The sequence below is a fragment of the Haliotis cracherodii genome, unplaced genomic scaffold, assembly GCF_022045235.1.
Source record: "Haliotis cracherodii isolate W230 unplaced genomic scaffold, xgHalCrac1.p SCAF_4, whole genome shotgun sequence".
NCBI lineage: Eukaryota > Metazoa > Mollusca > Gastropoda > Lepetellida > Haliotidae > Haliotis > Haliotis cracherodii.
Genome location: NW_027266297.1, coordinates 51,330,070 through 51,350,450, shown reverse-complemented (window position 1 = coordinate 51,350,450; position 20,381 = coordinate 51,330,070). Strand labels below are relative to the sequence as shown.

Here is a 20,381-nt window from a genome sequence, read left to right as displayed (position 1 = left end):
CCTGCATGGATACAGCAGACAAAATTAGAAGCGCATAAAGACGGCAGAGGTGTTGGACAGACTGCTATCAGGATTGATATGCCTAAAAAAGGGAAATATATATTAAAATTTGAACATCATTGTAATCAAATGCCAGTACAGTACGTAATTTAAGCCGACTTCAAAGCACTTATCAAACCTATAGAAAATACAGTCTGAAGCAATCAAGATAGTTTTACGTACAAAACTCAAGAACATATTCCTTGTGGGTTTGGATATATAGTTGTAAGGTATGATGGGAAAACAAACCCGTCCGTGATTTACTGAGGTCCCGATGCAGCGGGAAAGTTTAATCGTGTAAGAAACCCATGTGTATGACCATGAATGATTGGAGGGCCTATAAGAGGTCAACGAGTTGTCATGTTTGTAATAAACCCCTGAATGGGGATTCTGTAAGATATCATTATCACGTCATGGGTAATTATCGGGGATCCGCGCATAACGAGTGTAACTTGAAACTAAAAATGAATTCTCAAACAATACCCATCCCCGTTGTGTTTCATAACCTTAGAGGATACGATTCTCATCTCATTATGCAAGCTATCTCAAAGACCGATGGCGGTTTAACGTGTATTTCTAACAATATGCAAAAATATATATCATTCTCGTTGACTAAAACTATACATTTTACGGACAAGGATGGGAAAGCCAGTATAAAGCAAAGTAATGGGCTTAGATTCATAGACTCCGTACAGTTTCTGTTATCTTCCCTGGACAATTTAGCTAATGCTAACAATCCCGATGACTTTGCAATAACAAATCAATATACCGATTGGATAACATGTCATTTGTTGTTGAGAAAAGGTGTATATCCTTACGAATATATGCATGATTGGTCTAGAGTCGACGAAACTAAATTACCACCCCTTGAATCATTCTACAGTAACTTAACAGAATCTAAAATAACTGATGCCGATTATAAACATGCTCTGACGGTCTGGGATAAATTAGGTTGTGAGAATTTAGGCGATTATCACGATCTGTACTTAAAAACCGATGTACTGTTACTCGACGATATATTCGAGATATTAAGAAAGACATGTTTAAAACAATACAGCTTGGATCCGGTCACGGTACTATTCCAGTACGATCTCGACACCAACAATTTGTACGAATGGGCTATGAGTCAACCTTTACCCACGGGTGGTTTTGAGTGGATCGATGTGAATGATATCCCCTCAGATTCTGATAAAGGGTACATACTAGAAGTTGACTTGGAATATCCAACTTCCTTGCACAAAGATCATAACAGTTATCGGCTAGCTTCCGAGAGATTAATGGTAAATAAAGATTGGATGTCGGAATATCTACACTCCTTGATGGGTAATACTAGGTTAGCTAACGTAGAAAAAATTGTACCAAATTTGATGGTAAGACAAAATATATAGTTCACTACAGAAATCTCCAGTTATATCTATCGTTAGGTATAAAAACTAAAGAAAATACACAGAGTTCTAAAGTTTGATCAAAGACCTTGGATGGAGCCCTATATAAGACTGAACACAGATTTAAGAAAGATAGCTACCAGTGATTACGAAAAAGAATCTAAGGAAGTGTGTTGATGTTAAATTGGTCAGATCCAATGAGGAAGAAAGACTAAGGACACTTACAGCCAGTCCGGCTTTTAACAGAAGCAATATATTTGATAACGACTTAGCCGCACTACATATGCAGAAGAATAATATAAAATTCAACAGACCAATGTATGTTGGTATGAGTATTCTTGACATGTCAAAACACTTAATGTATGACTTTTATCACAACGAAGTTAAGAAGCAATACGGCGATAGATGTGAGGTGTTATATACCGACACAGATTCTTTGTTGATGGAAATACAAACCGAGGATGTGTATAAAGATATGGCAGAAAAAATAGATATGTACGACACGAGCAATTACCCAAAAGATAATCCACTGCACAGCGTAGTAAATAAAAAGGTGTTAGGTAAGATGAAGGATGAATGTGCTGGGACTCCTATAGTGGAGTATGTTGGATTAGACCTAAGATGTATTCTATAAAGAAGTCCAATAATGGAGAGATAAGAAAAACTAAGGGTGTTAAGAAGTATGTGGTAAAAAAGCATTTTAAACACAAACAGTATAAAGAATCATTATTCAACGGTAGAACATTCAAACATGAGATGAACTCTTTAAGAAGTTACAATCATAGAATATATGGATAAAGAATGAACAAGACATCATTATCCCCCTTAGATACAAAGAGATGGATTGATAAGGATGGTGTAACTACCTATGCTTATGGATATGGTGGTAATACTGTATCGTTGGGAACTATGAGCAATTCTTCTCGTACAAATGCCCTACACAGTCCATCTTTAAGATAATAAAGAATAGGCTCTCCTTCTTTCATAACCAATTGACTAATGTTATATATCTTAAGGGACCAAATCGGATCGGTTACGCGACGTTGGCCTCCTTCGAATTCCCCGGGCTGGTATAAATATCTTACCCTTACTCTATCCGGAAGTTTTTGTTCTTTGCCTCTCCTCGGTGCTGAAGATTCGGAAGTCACAGATTTCATTTTAATCACATCGGATGGTTTCTTCCCAATTAATCTCACTAGTTCATTATTCAGCGCTGATACAACAGCTGATAATCATGTCACGCATTCGGTTGATCTTAATCGTTCTGATTTCATTTCGATCCCATACTGATATCCAAACAAACATTCCGCTAATGTCCAGTTAAATCTTTCAACGATAGCTTGACTACGGGGGGCCTCTTTTTCACCACGCCTGATTTCGACATCGTGCTTTGTTATCAGTTTAGTTATTGATCCCATATACTCGCGACCAGGATCTACTTGAAGTAGCTTAGGCCATTTTAGTGGTCCACGTTTATATATGCGGCTCAGTGCATTAGCTACTTCTGTTGAATCTTTCGAGGTTAATGGCTCAGCCTCCTTGTAGCGACTAGCCACATCCACTACAGTTTAAGCGTATTTATACGTTTTGTGTCTTACCTTATCATGGGGAAGAAACAAGAGGTCAGCCTGATGAACTTCATTCGTTGTAAAAATATCAAACTTCTTCCTCGGTATATAACGCCGTGCCGGTAAGTATATTTGCCACATCGCTTGTTTCTCTAACCAATCCTTGACCACATCTTAAGATACCTTAGCTGCGGTGGCTAATTTTTGTATTGCTCCTATACCTTTCCAATATCCTCGTGGGCTATAGTAAATTTTATTAATCATTAATTAATATTGATATTTTTCTTTTAATACGTCTCATACGGAACTCTCAATATTTATGCATAACTCCGCCCACTGAATCCAAAACGAGGCTGACCCGGCTCGCAACCGACCAAGAAGAGTGAGTCTGAAATGACGCGTCCTTCGAGTAACTTTCACTGTTGTGTCCCACAATGCTCAAGCGATTCCCGCTATGAAGCCAATATCAGCTTTCACGCGTTCCCCAAGGCAGAAGATCGGCGGAGGAAATGGATTATATTTATTCAAAGAGACGAGGGTCTGTTTTTCAAGGTACTTTGACAGTGACCTGCATACCTCCTTGACCTACGATTATGTAATTCAATGCGGAAGTGTTTTCTTTTGTCCAAGTCTACAAACGTGAACGTTGTTGAATGAACTGAATACTGATAAAGTAATTTATAACATGTATCCAACTGTCGAACTATTCACCAAATGTCTTGGGGACATATTAACTACCAACTCTGATGATTAATAGTTTGTGTGTAGCATTGAAATTACATCTAGTGACTAGTACTGTGTTGATCGAAATACATTCTTGATAATGAGGTTGACGTGCATTTATTCCAATTTCAGATATCAAAATGCACTGTCGTTTGTGGTAAACACTTCAGAGAGGAGAAAAGAAAAACAATCTGTAAAACACTCTTGACACCAGGCATTTCTTTTAATGTTAATCTTAATTACCATCCAATTCAATTTATAGGCTAGATCTATGTGTGTTATGGTTCCGAAGTTGTGTCTGTTTCAAACATAAATATTTTAATGATTTAATGAAATTAATGTTTCCTTTCAACATCATGCACATATGAATTTGTTTTATATGTTTGCACTGTATAAGATTTTCTACTGATACTTTATAGGTACTGTGCCCTCTATTTTCGCATGGTCCAAGCCCACTCCACAGCGGAAACCACCCGTCCAAAGGTCACACCTGCAATCCAGCCAGTCCAGGAAACATTTAGCATAAATCCTCACAGATGGGTAATTACAATGATTCTCTTTATAAAAAAGTAAAATTGATCACTTTTTGTTGATTTACAAAGAATATAATTATATTGATATAATATAATCTTCCCATGAAACTCCAAACATCTTCTAACAGAAATATTGTTGTTCTAATGGAGAAAACAAAATACATGTCAGTCATGAGGTGTGTGTTGAAAACATAAATGATATATATGAATAATATTACCAATCATGTTGATATTACAGGCAAAACATACCATTTGGCACAGATGAAGCAGCAGATGATGTTGACCATGTTGATCAGCTTCATGAACTACACACAAAACTCAAGGAAACCGAAGAAGCACTTCGCAAGAAAGTAGAGGAATGTTGTGAACACCATGTAGAACTTAAAGATAAGATATATCTTGAAAAGTGTGGACTTAACCGTTTCAGCACTGATAATTCTTTGATACGATTCTACACTGGTTGTCGAACATATGCTCTGTTTTGTGCATTTTTCTCTTTCATTCAGCCTAGTGCCTCCAGCATGCAAAGTGCATACTATGTTCCAAGTGAAATTGTATCTCTTGCTGGTAGACCAAGGTCAATTCTGCTCAAAGATGAGTTTTTTATGTTTTTATGTAGACTGAGAGCTGGTCTGCTAGAATTGGATTTATCTGTACGTTTTAACACCCATATCAGTACTGTGAGTAGAAAATTGAATACATGGGCAATTTTTTTGTACATTGTGCTGGGTAGCATGCCCATATGATCCTCTAGGGTTTTAATTGATAGATATATGCCTTCATGTTTCAAATTAACTTACCCATCTTCACATGTAATCATTGATTGCACAGAAATTAAAACACAGTACCCATCCACTATGAATCTAAACTCTAAAACTTATTCACATATACATTTAAAGCTCTTTTAGGTATCGCTCCACACAGTGCAGTCACTTTTGTATCTTGTTTATATACTGGGTGTAAGTCTGATGTTGAAATTGTTCAATTGAGTGGAATATTAGATCTACCGGAGCCTGGTGATAGTGTCATGGCTGACAAGGGATTTACTATAGGCAAAAAGTTAAGTGAAATCAATGTTGGTCTCAACATCCCACCATTCTTACATTCTCATGGTCAGTTTAGTAAGAGCAAGGTTGAACAAACAGAAATGATTGCCTCCCTCTGTATCCATGTTGAGCGAGCCATCCGCAGAGTAAAAGAAAATCATATATTTGACAGCATTATTCCCCTTGATCTTGTTGGATCCATCAACCTACTTTGGACAGTAGCTGCTCTTCTTACCAACTATGAAGGTCCACTTATACAAGATAGGTTAAAATAGTATCAGTTGCTACTTGTATACAGCACCATAAAACTGTGAAATAACGACAAAGTCAGAATTAAAAGAATTTTTTATATTATTATTATTATCATTATTTCAAAATACATTGTATTGTGTATATAATTCAAGAAAGTTTGTACATGTCTCAAACAGTGTTAGCAGTTAAAATAGCACACTGTTCACCATAATTAAAGATCCATGAAGATCCAGGTTAGAATAGGTCTTCAGCAACCCATGCTTGCTGATTGTGAGGTCAAACTCGCTGACTTGGGTGATGCATGTCATCATATCCACATAGATCGATGCTTATGATTTCAATAACTGGATTGTCTGGGCCAGACTTGATTATTTTCAGACCGCCGTTATATAGCTGGAATATTGCTGAGTGTTGTGTTAAACAACAAACAAACATCATAAATGTCAGTAGTCAGTACCCCTGTAATTATTAGACTCTTGGACCATAACTTTAGACCACAAAAGTGGAGAAAGTTTCTATACAAGTATAACTCTGACAGATACAAAAAAGTCTATTTCATTCAACTTGCAACTGTTGATGAACATGTTGAATACATGACAAGTATATATAAAATGAATATTCCACATGAGCTATCAAGGGAAAATCAGATTGGATCATCTGTCTTGGATCCTTATTGTTTTGAATACACACACAAAGTTTGTGTTTCATAGAAAATATTTTCTGCAAAAAATAAATACATAGTGTAAGCCATCCCTTTACATTTTTATGATAATACTTGGATGATAATCTTGTCATTATATTAAAATCATTGTGGTCTAATGATCATGATGAAAATAAACTTTATGTTGACTGACCTTATCTTGTTCTTTATGTTTCAGTTTTATGGTGATTCTAGTATTACTATGGGAAATTGTCAAATAGCTGCAGAGGAAAGATAATTTATTATTCCTTGTTAATTTTGTATAAATTAATTAAGGTAATACTCAAAAAAGAATGCATCTAAATTAGCTTGAAGTTTACACCACATTTCAGAATTAAATATTACTCTTTCCAAATGGGTTTCCTGCTGAGACCAAACAAAAAAGTCACACCATGTTAAACCTGAAACAGCAAGTTGCATTTGAACCTGAAAATAATGGTTATGACACACCATCCTTCCTCGGCAGGTGAGCTACATTATCTAAATTTGGAGCTACAAAACTTTTGATCTCTAAGAGATCAGGAGGGTCAGAACTTTGGACGTAACCTTACCTATCAGGGGATGTGGCAAGGCAGTAGCAATGGGGATTCACTATAACACCACATGGGTAGATATGTATTTCCTTATTCTTGAGAGTTCTATAGGCTTGGGCAGCAACAGGCTCGTTGTCAAGTCCAAATTGAAGATTGGTACCATGTCTAGGTTGGGTAGTCTTCAGTTGCTCAGCAAACGATTCTCGATCTGCAATGGTAATGTTAAAAAATGAATTATCTCACATAGAATGTGAAATCAACTTAATAGTATTGTATAGTTTAACTTAAAACACTATTGTAGACATTTTCTGTAACTCATTTAAAATGAAACTATGGCAGAGAATTTTTTTATCAACAATTGTTTTGTCAATAAAACACAATTAAGGGATACTTTACCAAATTAGATTTATGTGGTACAACTTCACTTTACAAAACTGAACACACCATGCTTTTTGAAGATTTCTCCATGTGAAGCGGTGACTCTGTTTCTCCTCAGTGCATGCCAATTTGGTTCACTGGACTGGAGGCGGGTGCTCAGTTCAATCTCTGTTGACTCATCCTGTGTCACACTCAAAGCAGATAGAAATACAGACTGACTCTCCAACAGCACCCTGTTCTAGGTTGGCATCATGTGGTCAGATAAGGGTAAATCAGGAAAAGGAATAGGGTTGAATATGTTCATAACAAAATCACTGTGAAGTTTCTGTTGATAACTCAAAGGACTGCCTATAGGAAAGGAACCAAGACCTGTCGCTACTGTTGGTTGATGACAAGGAGCTCAGGAAGAACTGTCAATAATGAAATAGAACTGTCAAGAGATCGCAATGGTGATGCGTGCTCTGCAAGGTCCGGCAAAGGTGTTCGCAATGGGTTGTAGAGGGTAGACTTCAATGGCCTTGACTCTTCTTTCCTAGTCTAGCAAAAAGTCCAAAGTGAATAAAGCACAAATTCACTGTCTTTTCTGAGATATCTGTTGTGCCACCACGAGTGGACCAAACTGTTTGAGTCCTTCAACATCTTCTGTTGAGATATCTCTGAGATAATGCGAAGCAAACACTGAAGTAGATCTCCAAAAGCAGCCCTCCATATAATAGCTTGCAGCGAACAATTACTGTGGAGTGCTAACGTTGAAGCTATGGCTCGAACTTCGTGCGGATGAGAGGAGGTGGGAGGTGCGAGTCCTTGTGCCTCGTAAGCTCTGAGAATGACCGCTCTCAACCAAAATGAGGGAGTATTACGTGTAATCTCTTTCTTTGCATTGGTTGAGAGCGGTATGAACAGCTGTCGAAAATGTCGCTGTTCAGATCTCTGCAGGTAAATATGAAGCGCACAAACTGGGCACAGGGTGAGATCAGCGTTATCATGAGGGCCCATAATGGCAGACAAGGAAGGAAAAGGGAACATTCTTAAATCTTGGCCAGGAAGAAAATCCCATCTGAGACCAAGACGGACCTTGCCTTGGTTACGCTGATCGAACGTAATCCGACCGATGTCAATGGCATGTATTTTTGATACTCTCGCTGCAGTAGCCAGCGAGAGAAGGAAAGCCGTTTTCTGAGACAATAAGTCAAACGCGACCTGATCTGGAGGCTCATAAGCCTGACTAGACAGATTGCGCAGAACGACATCAAGGTCCCCTGCCGGCAGTCGGAATTTACGTGACTGATCTTCAACCATGGTCGTCTTGATCTGGCAAAAAGGAACGCCAATAAGGCGCGACCAGAAGCAGACTTGGCAGGTTGGCTGTTTGATGAACTGTTATCGATGGTAACAGCACCGTTGGCGGAAACGCGTAAGCATCTAGACCCTCCCACGATATCGCTAGAGTGTCGTGGTCCCATGCCCGTGGGTCTGGAACCGGCGACACGAATCGAGGGAGGCGGTTGTTGTACTGGGTTGCGAAGAGATCTACTTGGGGCAACCAGAGTCGATCTGTCAGCAGGTGAAAGACTGTCGGATGGATCATCCACTCCGTGGGAGACGGCCTCGATGGTCTCACATTCTTGGCCCCCGGGATGTGACGGGCGCATACGCCCATGTCCAAGTCGTCGACGAGGGCGAAGAACCTGAATGTCCGGTCCAGAATGGCCGCCGACCGAGTAGTTCCCTGTTAGTTGATGCAGTGGACGACTGTGGAGTTGTCTGACTGTATCATCAGCCGAAGCTTCCAGAACTCGACCGTCTGAATCATTGCTTCCATCTCGAGGCAGTTGACGTGGAGGACCTTTTCTTCTGGCAACCACAGCCCGTCCGCTTGGTTGTCCCCGAAGTGCGCTCCCCAGCCTTCCAATGACGCATCTACTAATAGGTGTAGTATGAACGGAGGCTTGCTCATAAAGACACCTTCGCAAACGTTCGACGGCTGGAGCCACCACTCCAGATGACAACGCAGCTGTGCCAGAAGTGGAACCAGGAGATTGGGAAACACCTGGTGGGGGTACAGCAATCTCTGCAGCGGACGAAGTTGAAGACGACATCGGCGAGTCAGGTCTTGGGCCGATGTCAACAGACCGAGGACTTCCTGCCACGTGTGCACCGACGCCGGGGCATGTAGAAGTCTCGGAACATCTTGTCCCAACGGTCTTGAGGTACCGTGACCAGTTTGACCCGTCTGGAAGCGTATCTCGATGTACTGTAGATCACGAGTTGGTATCAAGTCCAACTATTGAAGGTTGATGATCCACCCGAGGTACCGTAGTAGACTCAGGGTGGTCGCCAACTCTTCTTGAAGGGCTTCTGTGAACTGGTGAGCTTAGAGCCCATCGTCTAGGTAGAAGGCTATCCTGATCGCCTGCCGATGGAGACATTCTTCGACCAGCTTAATGATCCATGTGAAAATGCACGGGGCCTTAGAAAGTCCAAACGGGAGGGCCGCCCACTGGTAATGAATACCTTGGTATTCGAATCGGAGGTACTTCTTCTGGAACTCGGAAGCTATTGGTACATGGAGATACGCGTCCTGAAGGTCTATCGAGATGAGGATGTCGTTCGGTAATCATCCGACGCAGAGAGCTGAGGGATATCATGGTGAATGTGTCGGGTTGTTGGAGGTATGTTGCGTTGAACTTTTTGAGATTGAAAATATGCCGCATCTTTGTGGAGTTTTTCTTGGGTACTAGAAAGATGGGCGAGTAGTACCCCGGCGATGGTGCCGATGTCCCTAGGCGAAGTACGGCTGCCTTTTTCACCAACAAATCGATGGCCTCCGTCAGCCAATTCGTTGGTAGAGTGTGGAATGTCGGGGAAGACGTCAGTGGTGGCGTTAATCTTAGGCGTGGGGCGTAGCCTGTTGTCAAAATGTTCTGAACATAAGGGTCGTTGAGGAAAACCAACTTGTGGGCATAGTGATGAAGTCTACCGGTAGCTCGTCTGAAGGTAGTGTCATCGGAGGAGACTCCAACGATGGTGACGACGGGGAAGGGACCTCACTTCCTCCCCCACTAGCTCTTCCCCCTCTGGGATACTTGGAAAAGGAGACCTGGAGACCTTTCCTGTCCGAATCTCTTGCGGGAAGGCTGTCGAGGCATGTCCCTACGAAAGGCCCGTTGCACATTCTCGTTTCGGTAACGTCATCGTGGGGCATTCGAAACCCGTGGCTATCTGGACAGGTTGTGTGAAGCCGAAATGATGATGTCACGCTCGGCTTCCCTAGAGTACTTGTCCAGAACTTTGTTGGTACGACCGTCAAACAACTGTTGCGATGACCACGGGGACCGTATGAGTGACCTGCCATGATGATCAGGTAGTTCAGTGCAGTCGATGTAACCATGGCGACGTGCCGTAGTAATCTGGCCCGATACATATCGGGACTGGACGAGAAAGTCCAAGATCCACGTTGCATACAGGTGAGGATCGATGGCACCGTCCTGTCGTCCTCGTCCTGAGGTTCTTTCTCCTCAAAGTACACTGAGAGGGCCTCGATCTCTGTCGACAGCATAGCAAGCAGTTGAAGCTGGTGACGAACAGCAGTGTCCATGGATTCCAAATGCCTGTCTTCTACTAGAATCTTGGAGGGCGCTGGTTTCTTGAAGAGTAGCCTCCAATCCAAGTCCCTACTCATGGGTGACGAAAACGGCATAAATCGGGTAACTTGATCAACCAGGCAGCTTGCAGAAACTCTGCCCAGGCAGAGCAGAGGCAAAGTCCTCTGGTCCATTTCTTGAGCCATGGCTCTGAAGGCATTGGGAGGAGAAAACTGAAGAAAATGTGGTGTATCTCCGACCTTAAAGCCTGCACAAGTCAGTTTGTCATCGTCTTGTGATAACTCAGGCAGAAAGTTAGATAGCCAAGCAAACAACTCAATGTCTTTGGGAGGCCTAGGAGGGCTGTCGTCACAATCCATCGTCGATGTTGATTGTGGATGCGTATATGAAGGAGCTGGTGTACTGGTTGACGGTCCATGGAAACCCGAAGCAGTCGAATCCTTTTTGGTCGACGACGTCAAGGGGTGGACCGCCGTTGTGATCTGGGCCATCAAAGCTGGGTCGATATGAAAGTGAAACGAGGGTGTTGTTCTGTCATTATCTTCACTACGACGCTGAACTCCCAGAAACTCCCTGCGAGAATGTCGCACATCCTCGTGGGGACAAGGGCTACATCTCTAACTGTTGTAGTTATCGTCCGAATCGTACTCCCGATGACCACGAAGGTGATGAATGACCTCGTGTCGTTTACTGTCTCTTGATGAGGCACTCAACCTGTTGTCCCAACTTGAGAGGGAACGACTTCTCTGTCCACTGTCGTCCCGCACGATGCTCCTATCATCTATGGTAGAACGAGATAAGGACCGACTGGGGACCGTAGTCCCCTCATGGTCCTCGTCACCACCCGGTCCCGCCGTAACTGGGGGTAGTATCATCAGCAGGCGAACGGTCACGTGTCTTGTCGAAAACAGAAGTTGACTGAGGCGGGTCTTTATCAACTGATTTCTTGGGTGTGGCCGACTTGCCATCCCCAGGGCCGGATGTGGAGGGTGCAGAGTCCAAGGATCTGCCCGATGACCTTCTCTGCTTGTAGCGCTGGTCAGCAGCCCGCTTCGCCAATGCACGAAGATACAAGTTAAAATTTATAGAAGACAAGTGCTCACATTCTTTACAACGTTTATCCCATGAACACATTGAAAACCCGTCCTTAATGATGCAGGGTCTACTTTAGACAGTTTTCTTTGACACGAGGCACAAATGCCCGACATGTTGCCACGTGTATAATCAAGTCGAACAATGAAACACGTGTTGAACACAAACAATGGATTACCAAGGATTACATTCCAGGAGTCTACAGGTAAGACATATTTATTATTATTATTACTTTATTAGAACAACAACTGTACACAAGCGATAAGTACTTGTAGAATACAAACTAGCAGTCTACCGCGAAAGACCAGCTCAGAAGCGCGCTGAAAGATTTGTGGCATGTCATAGGGAGGTGCGTGCGCAACCAGACGGAAACAAGTTTAATGTTTACATTCCAGCTTCTGGCTTCCTTTTAAACGTGCGACTAGATGTGAGGGTATAAGAGATACCAATTTGTACAACTGAAAACAGACTAAAACATTAGATTATGTATACATGATACGATCCCTGTTTATATGTGTGGTAATTAATGATGGTATTAATATTTTAGTTAAGGTGTGCTGATATAGAGCATTCCCAATTATCGATCATGAACATGATGATTCAGCACGTACCTGGTTTGCCAAATAGATAAACACAAATCTGGTGATAATTTTTGTCTTACCTCAAGTGAGTGGGAAGACGCATTCTTCCTCTGAGAGTGGTAGCATCTGGCAGTGATCCGAGATGATCCATCATCCAGCTTCAAGGCTTAAAAACATACATTTTAATTACTTATGAGGAACATCACTTGAAAGTAGCATGATTTAAATACTATTGCAATCACTTAATAAGATATCTATAGTCCTATATGTACATTTCATATATTTAAAAAGAAATATATGGCACAAAATTTACACCAAATATAACAGTCGATGGACTTAATGTACATAATCTGGACTGATAACATAAGTGCTATTTTTTCCCTCTTATTGTGATAGCCTTTTTTTATCACGGTGTCTGAGATTGTCATGCTTGCATTAACTTTTTCCGGATGGGGACTGAAAGTTGTCTAGGCATATTACGGTGCATCTGCCCCCTTCACAAAGCTTCCCTTTCTTTGGCCTATTAGGCTACTGATTACCAGCTGATTGTGTTCAAAGTTTTGTAACCGAGATTTGCCCCTGCCTCTGTGATACACGAGATACATTTTGATGACATCGGTAAACTTTGAACGAAATGATCAGCAGATGACCGGTTAAAATATTAATTGAATACACAAATAGCTCTGGGGCATCACTCTGATTTCGTCATGTTTACAGTGAACCCAAAGTCGCATATGATGGATCTTTTCATAAAATTCGATGTTCCAATACGTTGAATATAATTTTGATGATATTTAATCAAATCTAGTGAGTCAGAAATAATTTTATAGCAATGTCAATCTGTTTTTAGGTGAAATATAAATAGCTGTCGAATATTGCCTAACCCATCCCGTGTCATTTTCGATTTAACAGGTTTATTTCAGAATAATACTCACTGTGAATGGTATGCACATAGCTCTCACTGTAGTACATAAAACCTTTCTCGAGGTGTCTTTTTCCCAAACTGGTACTGTTTCTTTCGGCGTATTTCTCCACGAAGGAGAATGTCAGCTTTGGAAGATGCCGTAAATCGTTCATGTCCGATTGCGAGCACGCCATATTTTGAAATATTTACTTCCGCGTACCCGCCGGGTCAGCCTTGTTTTCAATTCCCTCATGAATATTCATGAGGGAATATTAAGAATCCCGCAAGACGATCGTTGAATCGCATCAGCGTTTTGACATAAAAAATTCCCTCTGAAGTAGCAGTATAGGTATATAAATCTGGCTCCAGTCGAAGTGAGCCAGAACCCCCATTAACTATACTACTCCATGTGTAAACTACTACCACTCATGATCAAAAGAAAAACAAATTTGAACAGCATTGCATGTATTTAATTGATATGGCAAATACAATCGAAACTATCGATATTCCTAACTGCAATCAATACTATTGATCGGAAACCAATTTAACAATCGATTTATTTACTTTAAGTGCTTACGAATAGCAATTATCAATATTTTGATTTATCGTGACACCCTACTTCTTTCTCAAGAAATTGTTGCCCAACATTCCCAACATGGTTAGGGGCTTGTCAGTGGGTCTGTGTTCCTGTAGACTAGCATGGCTGCACGTCATTTGGTACTCTGTGATAAACTGGGATTTGGCAGTTTTCCTAGTTGAGTGTTCGAGCTGTCTGTTCAGCATATGTATGTGCTGCCGCCATGTTTCATGTTAAGCCGAACATAATATAGACACAAAAGGGTGCAGCTTTATATGCAGTAACTAAGAAAAGGTAATTTTTAAGTAGGGTTTCCAGATTGAGGTGCTTTCTTTTATGTGATTGTTGTGGTTGTCTTTACTGTAGGAATGCATTATTTACAGCAACCACTGTCAGATTTACCATTATTGATTTCTTGAAACGATCCTTAATTTAAAGTGAATGGATACACATTATATCTTACCTGCCATTCTTTAAAAGTCACTGCTGTTATAGCTTGATTATTATATGTCAACATATAGTGTTTGTGATCGAAATAGCAAGTAGATCCACAGTCTATCATAAAACAGGAATGAAAACAATTTGTGATATATTTTATTGCTAAATGGCGTTGTCTGATGCGACAGTAATATAAATCTATTTCTTTTTTTCCCTATTAATCCGACATGGTTGGTTGTATATGATTTTGTTGGAGTAACGAGTATGTTGGATAAACAAAATTAAGTAGTACAAACAATTACACGATAGATAACGATACAAATCTGTTGAAAATGTATTAACTCCACATCTTGTCATTTTGTTTAATGCAGTGTTGTCCAGTGGACATTACCCATAATTCTGGTTAACAGGAATAATAATGCCACTGCATAAACAAGGTAGTAAAGGTGATCCTAATAACTTTTGTGATATATCACTTCTCAATATAATGGGTAAAATGTTTTCTCATGTTTTGAATAAAAGACTGGAATGTTTCTTAGACTACCAAGGCATAATTAGTGAACATCAAGGGATGTTTAAGAAAGATCATTCCACTATTGATAACATTTTCATTTTGTAAGCTATTATACAAAAGTATATTACTTGCAAAAAAGTATATTGTGCTTTTATTGATTTTCGAAAAGCATTTGATATGGTTAATAGGAGTAAGTTAATGCATATTTCATTGCAAAATGGTATTCACGGCAGGTTTTTATGTATCATCCAGAGTAAGTATAATCATGTTAAAGCAACTGTAACATACGATTATTTTTATCTCTAAGGAAATGTTAAATATAATTGCCCTATTGTTTGCTGACGATTTAATAGTTGTTGCAGACAGTGTATTAAAATAACAAAAATGTCTTGATGAATTATATTTATATAATAAATGGGCTATGGATATTGATACTGAGAAGAGTAAAATGATTGTGTTTGAAATGGGAAGACCATTGTCACAAAATGAGAAACTGTAATATAGCAGTGAGCGTGTTAAAACAGTTAATGCCTATAAATATTTGGGACTTATTTTCACTCCCAAATTTCATTTGGACTTGTAAAACTTTATGTGAGCAAAGCACTTTGGTCAGTTAAATCGTTAATAAGAGGTTATGATATTTTGGTTACGGAAACATTTTTATATTTGATAAAAAAAATAATAACGATATTAATGGTGCTGATTGAAATTGAAATTGTTGACCACAGATTTTCACTTGACACAGGCTACAGAACGGCAACTGCAGTGGCCTGTGCTGGATGTGGCAGGTATCCACTTCATACTATTTATCATGTAAAATGCATTAAATATTGGCTTAAGATAATGCAAATGAGTCCAAACAGATACCCATAGCAGTGTAATAAAATGTCATTATCCATTACTGATAGAAAACGTCCTAACTGGGCATCGCATATTAGACATTTGCTAAGTCATCATGGTTTTGGGGATGTGTGGGCTGCACAAGGCACTGGCAATGCAGAATCATATACCGTATATCGCTGTGTATAAGGCGAGTTTTTCGTACCTAAAATGAGGGGGCTAAGAAGGGGGGTCGTCTTATACACGGAGTCGAAGATCTCACATTTTTTTCCACTGGCGATGTCAACCGGCGTCCGATAGCCAGCCCAGCATTTGACAATAAAACTTCGCATTTCGTCCTAAATAACTGTTCCAATAACTATTTCCATACATAAACATGATTTGTATCTCTTTTCCTTGAATAAAGTTTAATAATTTCTGCAAATAAAGTTGAAATGACCCTCGCCTCGATGCAGATTGTCAAACCAGCTGACACGGTAAAACAATCAACATCCGTGAGCAGAGAGCCAGAAGTACCGGTAAGCATTTGCATATTGCACATGTGACCTAACATGTGATAACCGGTGAAGCTGAAATCAATTCCCGCTGTTTTTACAGTTGTATTAACAAGTGTTGGAGACGGTGTGTACAAGTGATTGTGGAATAAACACGCTGAATGTGAAGCAAACTTAAGCCTAGTTAGTTACAACATAGTTAATTGGCGATTAAATTACTCACCATTGTCTCTTATATGTTAATACTTCATAAATGAATTTTATTTTACGGGCACCAATTTGGTGTCGTACCGTGTAAACACAAAATGGCGACGTGTGCTGGAGTTACACACGCGACCTATCATTGTAGAAAAAAAACAACGCAAGATAAACATATTTTTATTGCATATATAAGGTTTGTGTGCGCACTTGTGATGTGTGCGAAATACTCATCAGTCGGAAAGCGCACGTTAAATCTCCAAAGTAACTAACTTGTGATGTCCGTGTGCAAAATACGCTACAGTCGGAAAGCGCACGTTAAATGTTCTATATCAGTCAGACTTGTGATGTGTTTCATTCCCGGTCGCCTTATACACCATGATACACGGAGTATAGGATTTTGGGTTGATTTTTAAGGCGTGTACAGGGGGGTCGTCTTATACGTGGGGTCGCCTTATACACAGCGATATACGGTACACATATGTTCAGTGAAAGAGTTAAAGATTGTTTACTTCAGGATTGGCATGCATCTCTAGGCAGCAAGACCCTCTCATTCTATAAACTGGATACATCTTTCATCGTTTGCGAAAAATATTTATCAAATATTAAGCATTGTGAATATAGAAGGCTAATAACCAAATTTAGATGTGGGCAAAATACTCTTGGTATTCAACTTGTTTGTAGGGATGTTGCTAATATAGAGGATGACACCGTCTTATATAAACACTGTCATGTAATGGAGGATGAACTTCATGTTTTATACAATTGTCCTCTTTGTGCAGGTCGGATGGAAATGTATATCCCAAAGACAGTTAATCATCATTATTTTTGTTTAGAAAGACTTTCAATTATCCAACAATGATACAATGATATATTTTGCAAAATTTCTGATGTAATTAACATGTGATTAATCCAGTATTTTAAGCATTAATTGTTTATTGTTAAGAAAGTTTATCTCTGCAGCTGTTGTAGCAAGGAGTCGTTGATCGCTGTGTTGGATTAACGATTATGTTTAATGAGTGATTTCAGTAATTCATTGCAAATAAGGTGTGTTGGACTAGGTGTGTGAGACTGTCAGATTAACAGGTCTAAACAGCACTGATTTTTTCAGTTGCCATTATTAGTGTCGGATAGAGCTCATGTCGGATTAACGAGACTTGACTGTATTGAACTCAATCCATGCCGCTTCACTCCATTTCTTCGCTAGCACCTAAGTATTCATGCATAGTAGAATGGAGATAAACATACTGTGTTTTCAAAGTAAAGTTTGGTCACTTGGAGATTAAACTCACTAAATTAAAATTTTTGAAACTTATCATAAGCAATCTCCTAAATGAACTGAAAGAAAGTGAAAGTCAATCTCCGAAGTGAACTGAAACAAAGTGAAAGTCAATCTCTGAAATGAACTCACACAAAGTGTAAGTCAATCTCCGAAATGAACTCACACAAGGTGAAAGTCAATCTCCGAAATGAACTCACACAAAGTGAAAGTCAATCCTTAAATGTACACGCTGGTGTCATTTCATATGACATATGATAAAACAAAACAACCAAATTCTGGTCTCCCAAGAGACAAATTCATAAACATAGTTTCCTAATCTGGAAATGCCAATAGACAATTTGAGGTAAATGGTCTGGATGACAGAGTGTGATTAGACTTCATGCTAAACACTGATGAATGGACTACATACCAGGAGAGATCGTGAGGATGTGTCCAGCTTTCAGGACATCTACACAACTCTGGACTGTTCCTGGGGTCACATGGAAAACCTCCATCAACAGTCGCCAGCCTGTATCAAACATATCTAAATTAAAGAAAACATTACAGAAACAATACAGTCTGAGAATGTCTTCATGAAAGTGTTTATATCCATTCTGATTCGCCAAAACACACAATGATGAAGACGTCATATTCCTGAGATGGGAAGAATGTAGTTGTATACAATTATGTACATATTATCAAGTGTATTTTAATGAAGCTTCTATTTGAATCCCCAAGTCTAAGTCCTCAAAATAACCTGTTTCACTATTACATTTGCACAGACTTCTCTATTGTTTCCAGGAACAAGTTGTACCAGGTTGGACAAAATTGACGTTTGTCACAGGTTTGTATGTGAATTGTATATTCTTGTTCTTATATAGGGTTAAAAAAAATAAAAGAATTGGTTCTAAGGCAATGGTTTTTGAAAATATAGTGCAGGCGGACAGGTGGTGTCTTTTTTTCCTTCATTTTTTTGGGTTGTTGTTCAAACTAGTATGTAACCACATAAACAGTTGGGTAACCAAATAAACAGTTGTGTACAATCAACCTGGGTAAAGGCCTCCCTACATAAATGTATTCCTTGATGAGTAAAATACTTGAATACAGTATTTGACTACCATTGGACTTGGGATATTTAAGGATTTTTTTCAGGTTTTTAAACAAGTCATCAGAAAGATGACATATCCCCCTGGCAGCTGTCTGTAAAGTAACCACAAGTAAATGTGCAATTCTGTATGTAATGAGTCAAGAGTTGAATGTTCTTGAAGAAGCATACATTGTTTACCCACAAAAGATCCACCATGGTCGCATCCATATGAAATGAAAAGTAAAACAAGTGTGTTTTTTTTATGCAAACTAGATGATGCTTGTGCAAAGTTTTGTTGAGAACTATCACACAATTTCTCAGTTCTGTTTAAGAAATGAACCCCATCCCAAATTGAACCTAAGTTGAATTTGCTTCAGTGAAGACTGAAAACAGCAAAAAAAAAAATCCTGAAACAGCAAAAGGCACCAGTTCAGTATGTAGTTTAAACCTATGAAAAGTAACATGGAGAAATATTCAACAGTTTTTGAGTTCGGCTTCGGAAACTAACATCACTCACATAGTGAGCCTTTGTCCATCATGTTTACTTGAAAATTCACAGAACCTAAGTCCATTTTGTTGCCATGGAAACGCAAAAAATAAAAATTTCTAAAATATTTCTAAATAGCCAAAGGCAGCAGTCCAGCATGTATCTGACAGACCTGGAAAGTTTCATGAAAATATATTGAACGGTTTATGAGTTACGCTCCGGAAACGAACCCTACCCTCACAGAAGTCCATCTTGTTGCCATGGAAACATAAAAAAAAAAAGTTTCTAAAATTTCTAAATAGCAAATTGCACCAGTTCAGCATGTACCTGACAGATCTGCAAAGTTTGATGAAAAGATATTGAACGGTTAATGAGTTATTCTCCTGAAACGAACCCTACCCTCACGGAGCCAAAGTCCATTTTTTTGCAATGGAAAACGTAAAAAATAAAAATTTCTAAATAGCAAAGGGCACCAGTTCAGTATGTATCTGACAGACCTGGAAAGTTTCATAAAAAAATATTGAATGGTTTATGATTATGCTCTGGAAACAAACCCTACCCTCACAGAACCTAACTCCATCTTGTTGCCATGGAAACATAAAAAATAAAAGTTTCTAAACTTTCTTGATAGCCAAAGGCACCAGTTCAGCATGTACCTGACAGACCTGCAAAGTTTCATGAAAAAATATTGAACGGTTTATGAGTTATGCTCCGGAAACGAACCCTACCTTCACAGAACAAGTCCATCTTGTTGCCATGGAAACGTAAAAAATAAAAGTTTCTAAAATTTCTAAATAGCAAAAGTCACCAGTTCAGCTTGTACCCATCTTCCCGAGGCAAGAGCGTTAACTGACTTTAAAAGTCCAGTTTCCACCCTTGCCGAACTAGGCTAGAATTCCTGGGCTCGACCGTAGCGCCACCAGTGGCTATTACGAGTTATGTCCATTCAATGCCTCTCCCATATGGACCAATCAGATTCCACCTCTCGTATCACATGCATTTGCTTCAAACAAAATGGTGGCGCCCAGTCAGGAAGATCTGATCGACCATCAAGATCTATTTTGTGATAAAACGGTTCTTGCTTCGCGAAGTACATCAAATCACGTGAGCACCTTGATTTCGATTTCGGTTCGCGATTTTGATTGG

At 39.6% G+C, this 20,381-nt stretch overlaps 1 protein-coding gene across 6 annotated transcripts in view; it reads right to left on the bottom strand.

Moving 5' to 3' along the window:
* LOC139478808 (DGAT1/2-independent enzyme synthesizing storage lipids-like) overlaps nt 1-20,381 on the bottom strand; it is a 117,152-nt gene that overhangs the window by 45,687 nt on the left and 51,084 nt on the right. For 5 of the 6 annotated variants that reach the window (XM_071261447.1, XM_071261453.1, XM_071261450.1 and 2 more), the window contains one exon: nt 18,092-18,190. In XM_071261447.1, the coding sequence (XP_071117548.1) occupies nt 18,092-18,190 (99 nt within the window). Of the gene's footprint in view, nt 1-18,091; nt 18,206-20,381 lie in introns of all 6 variants that reach the window. The other variant, XM_071261452.1, reaches the window with a different exon arrangement.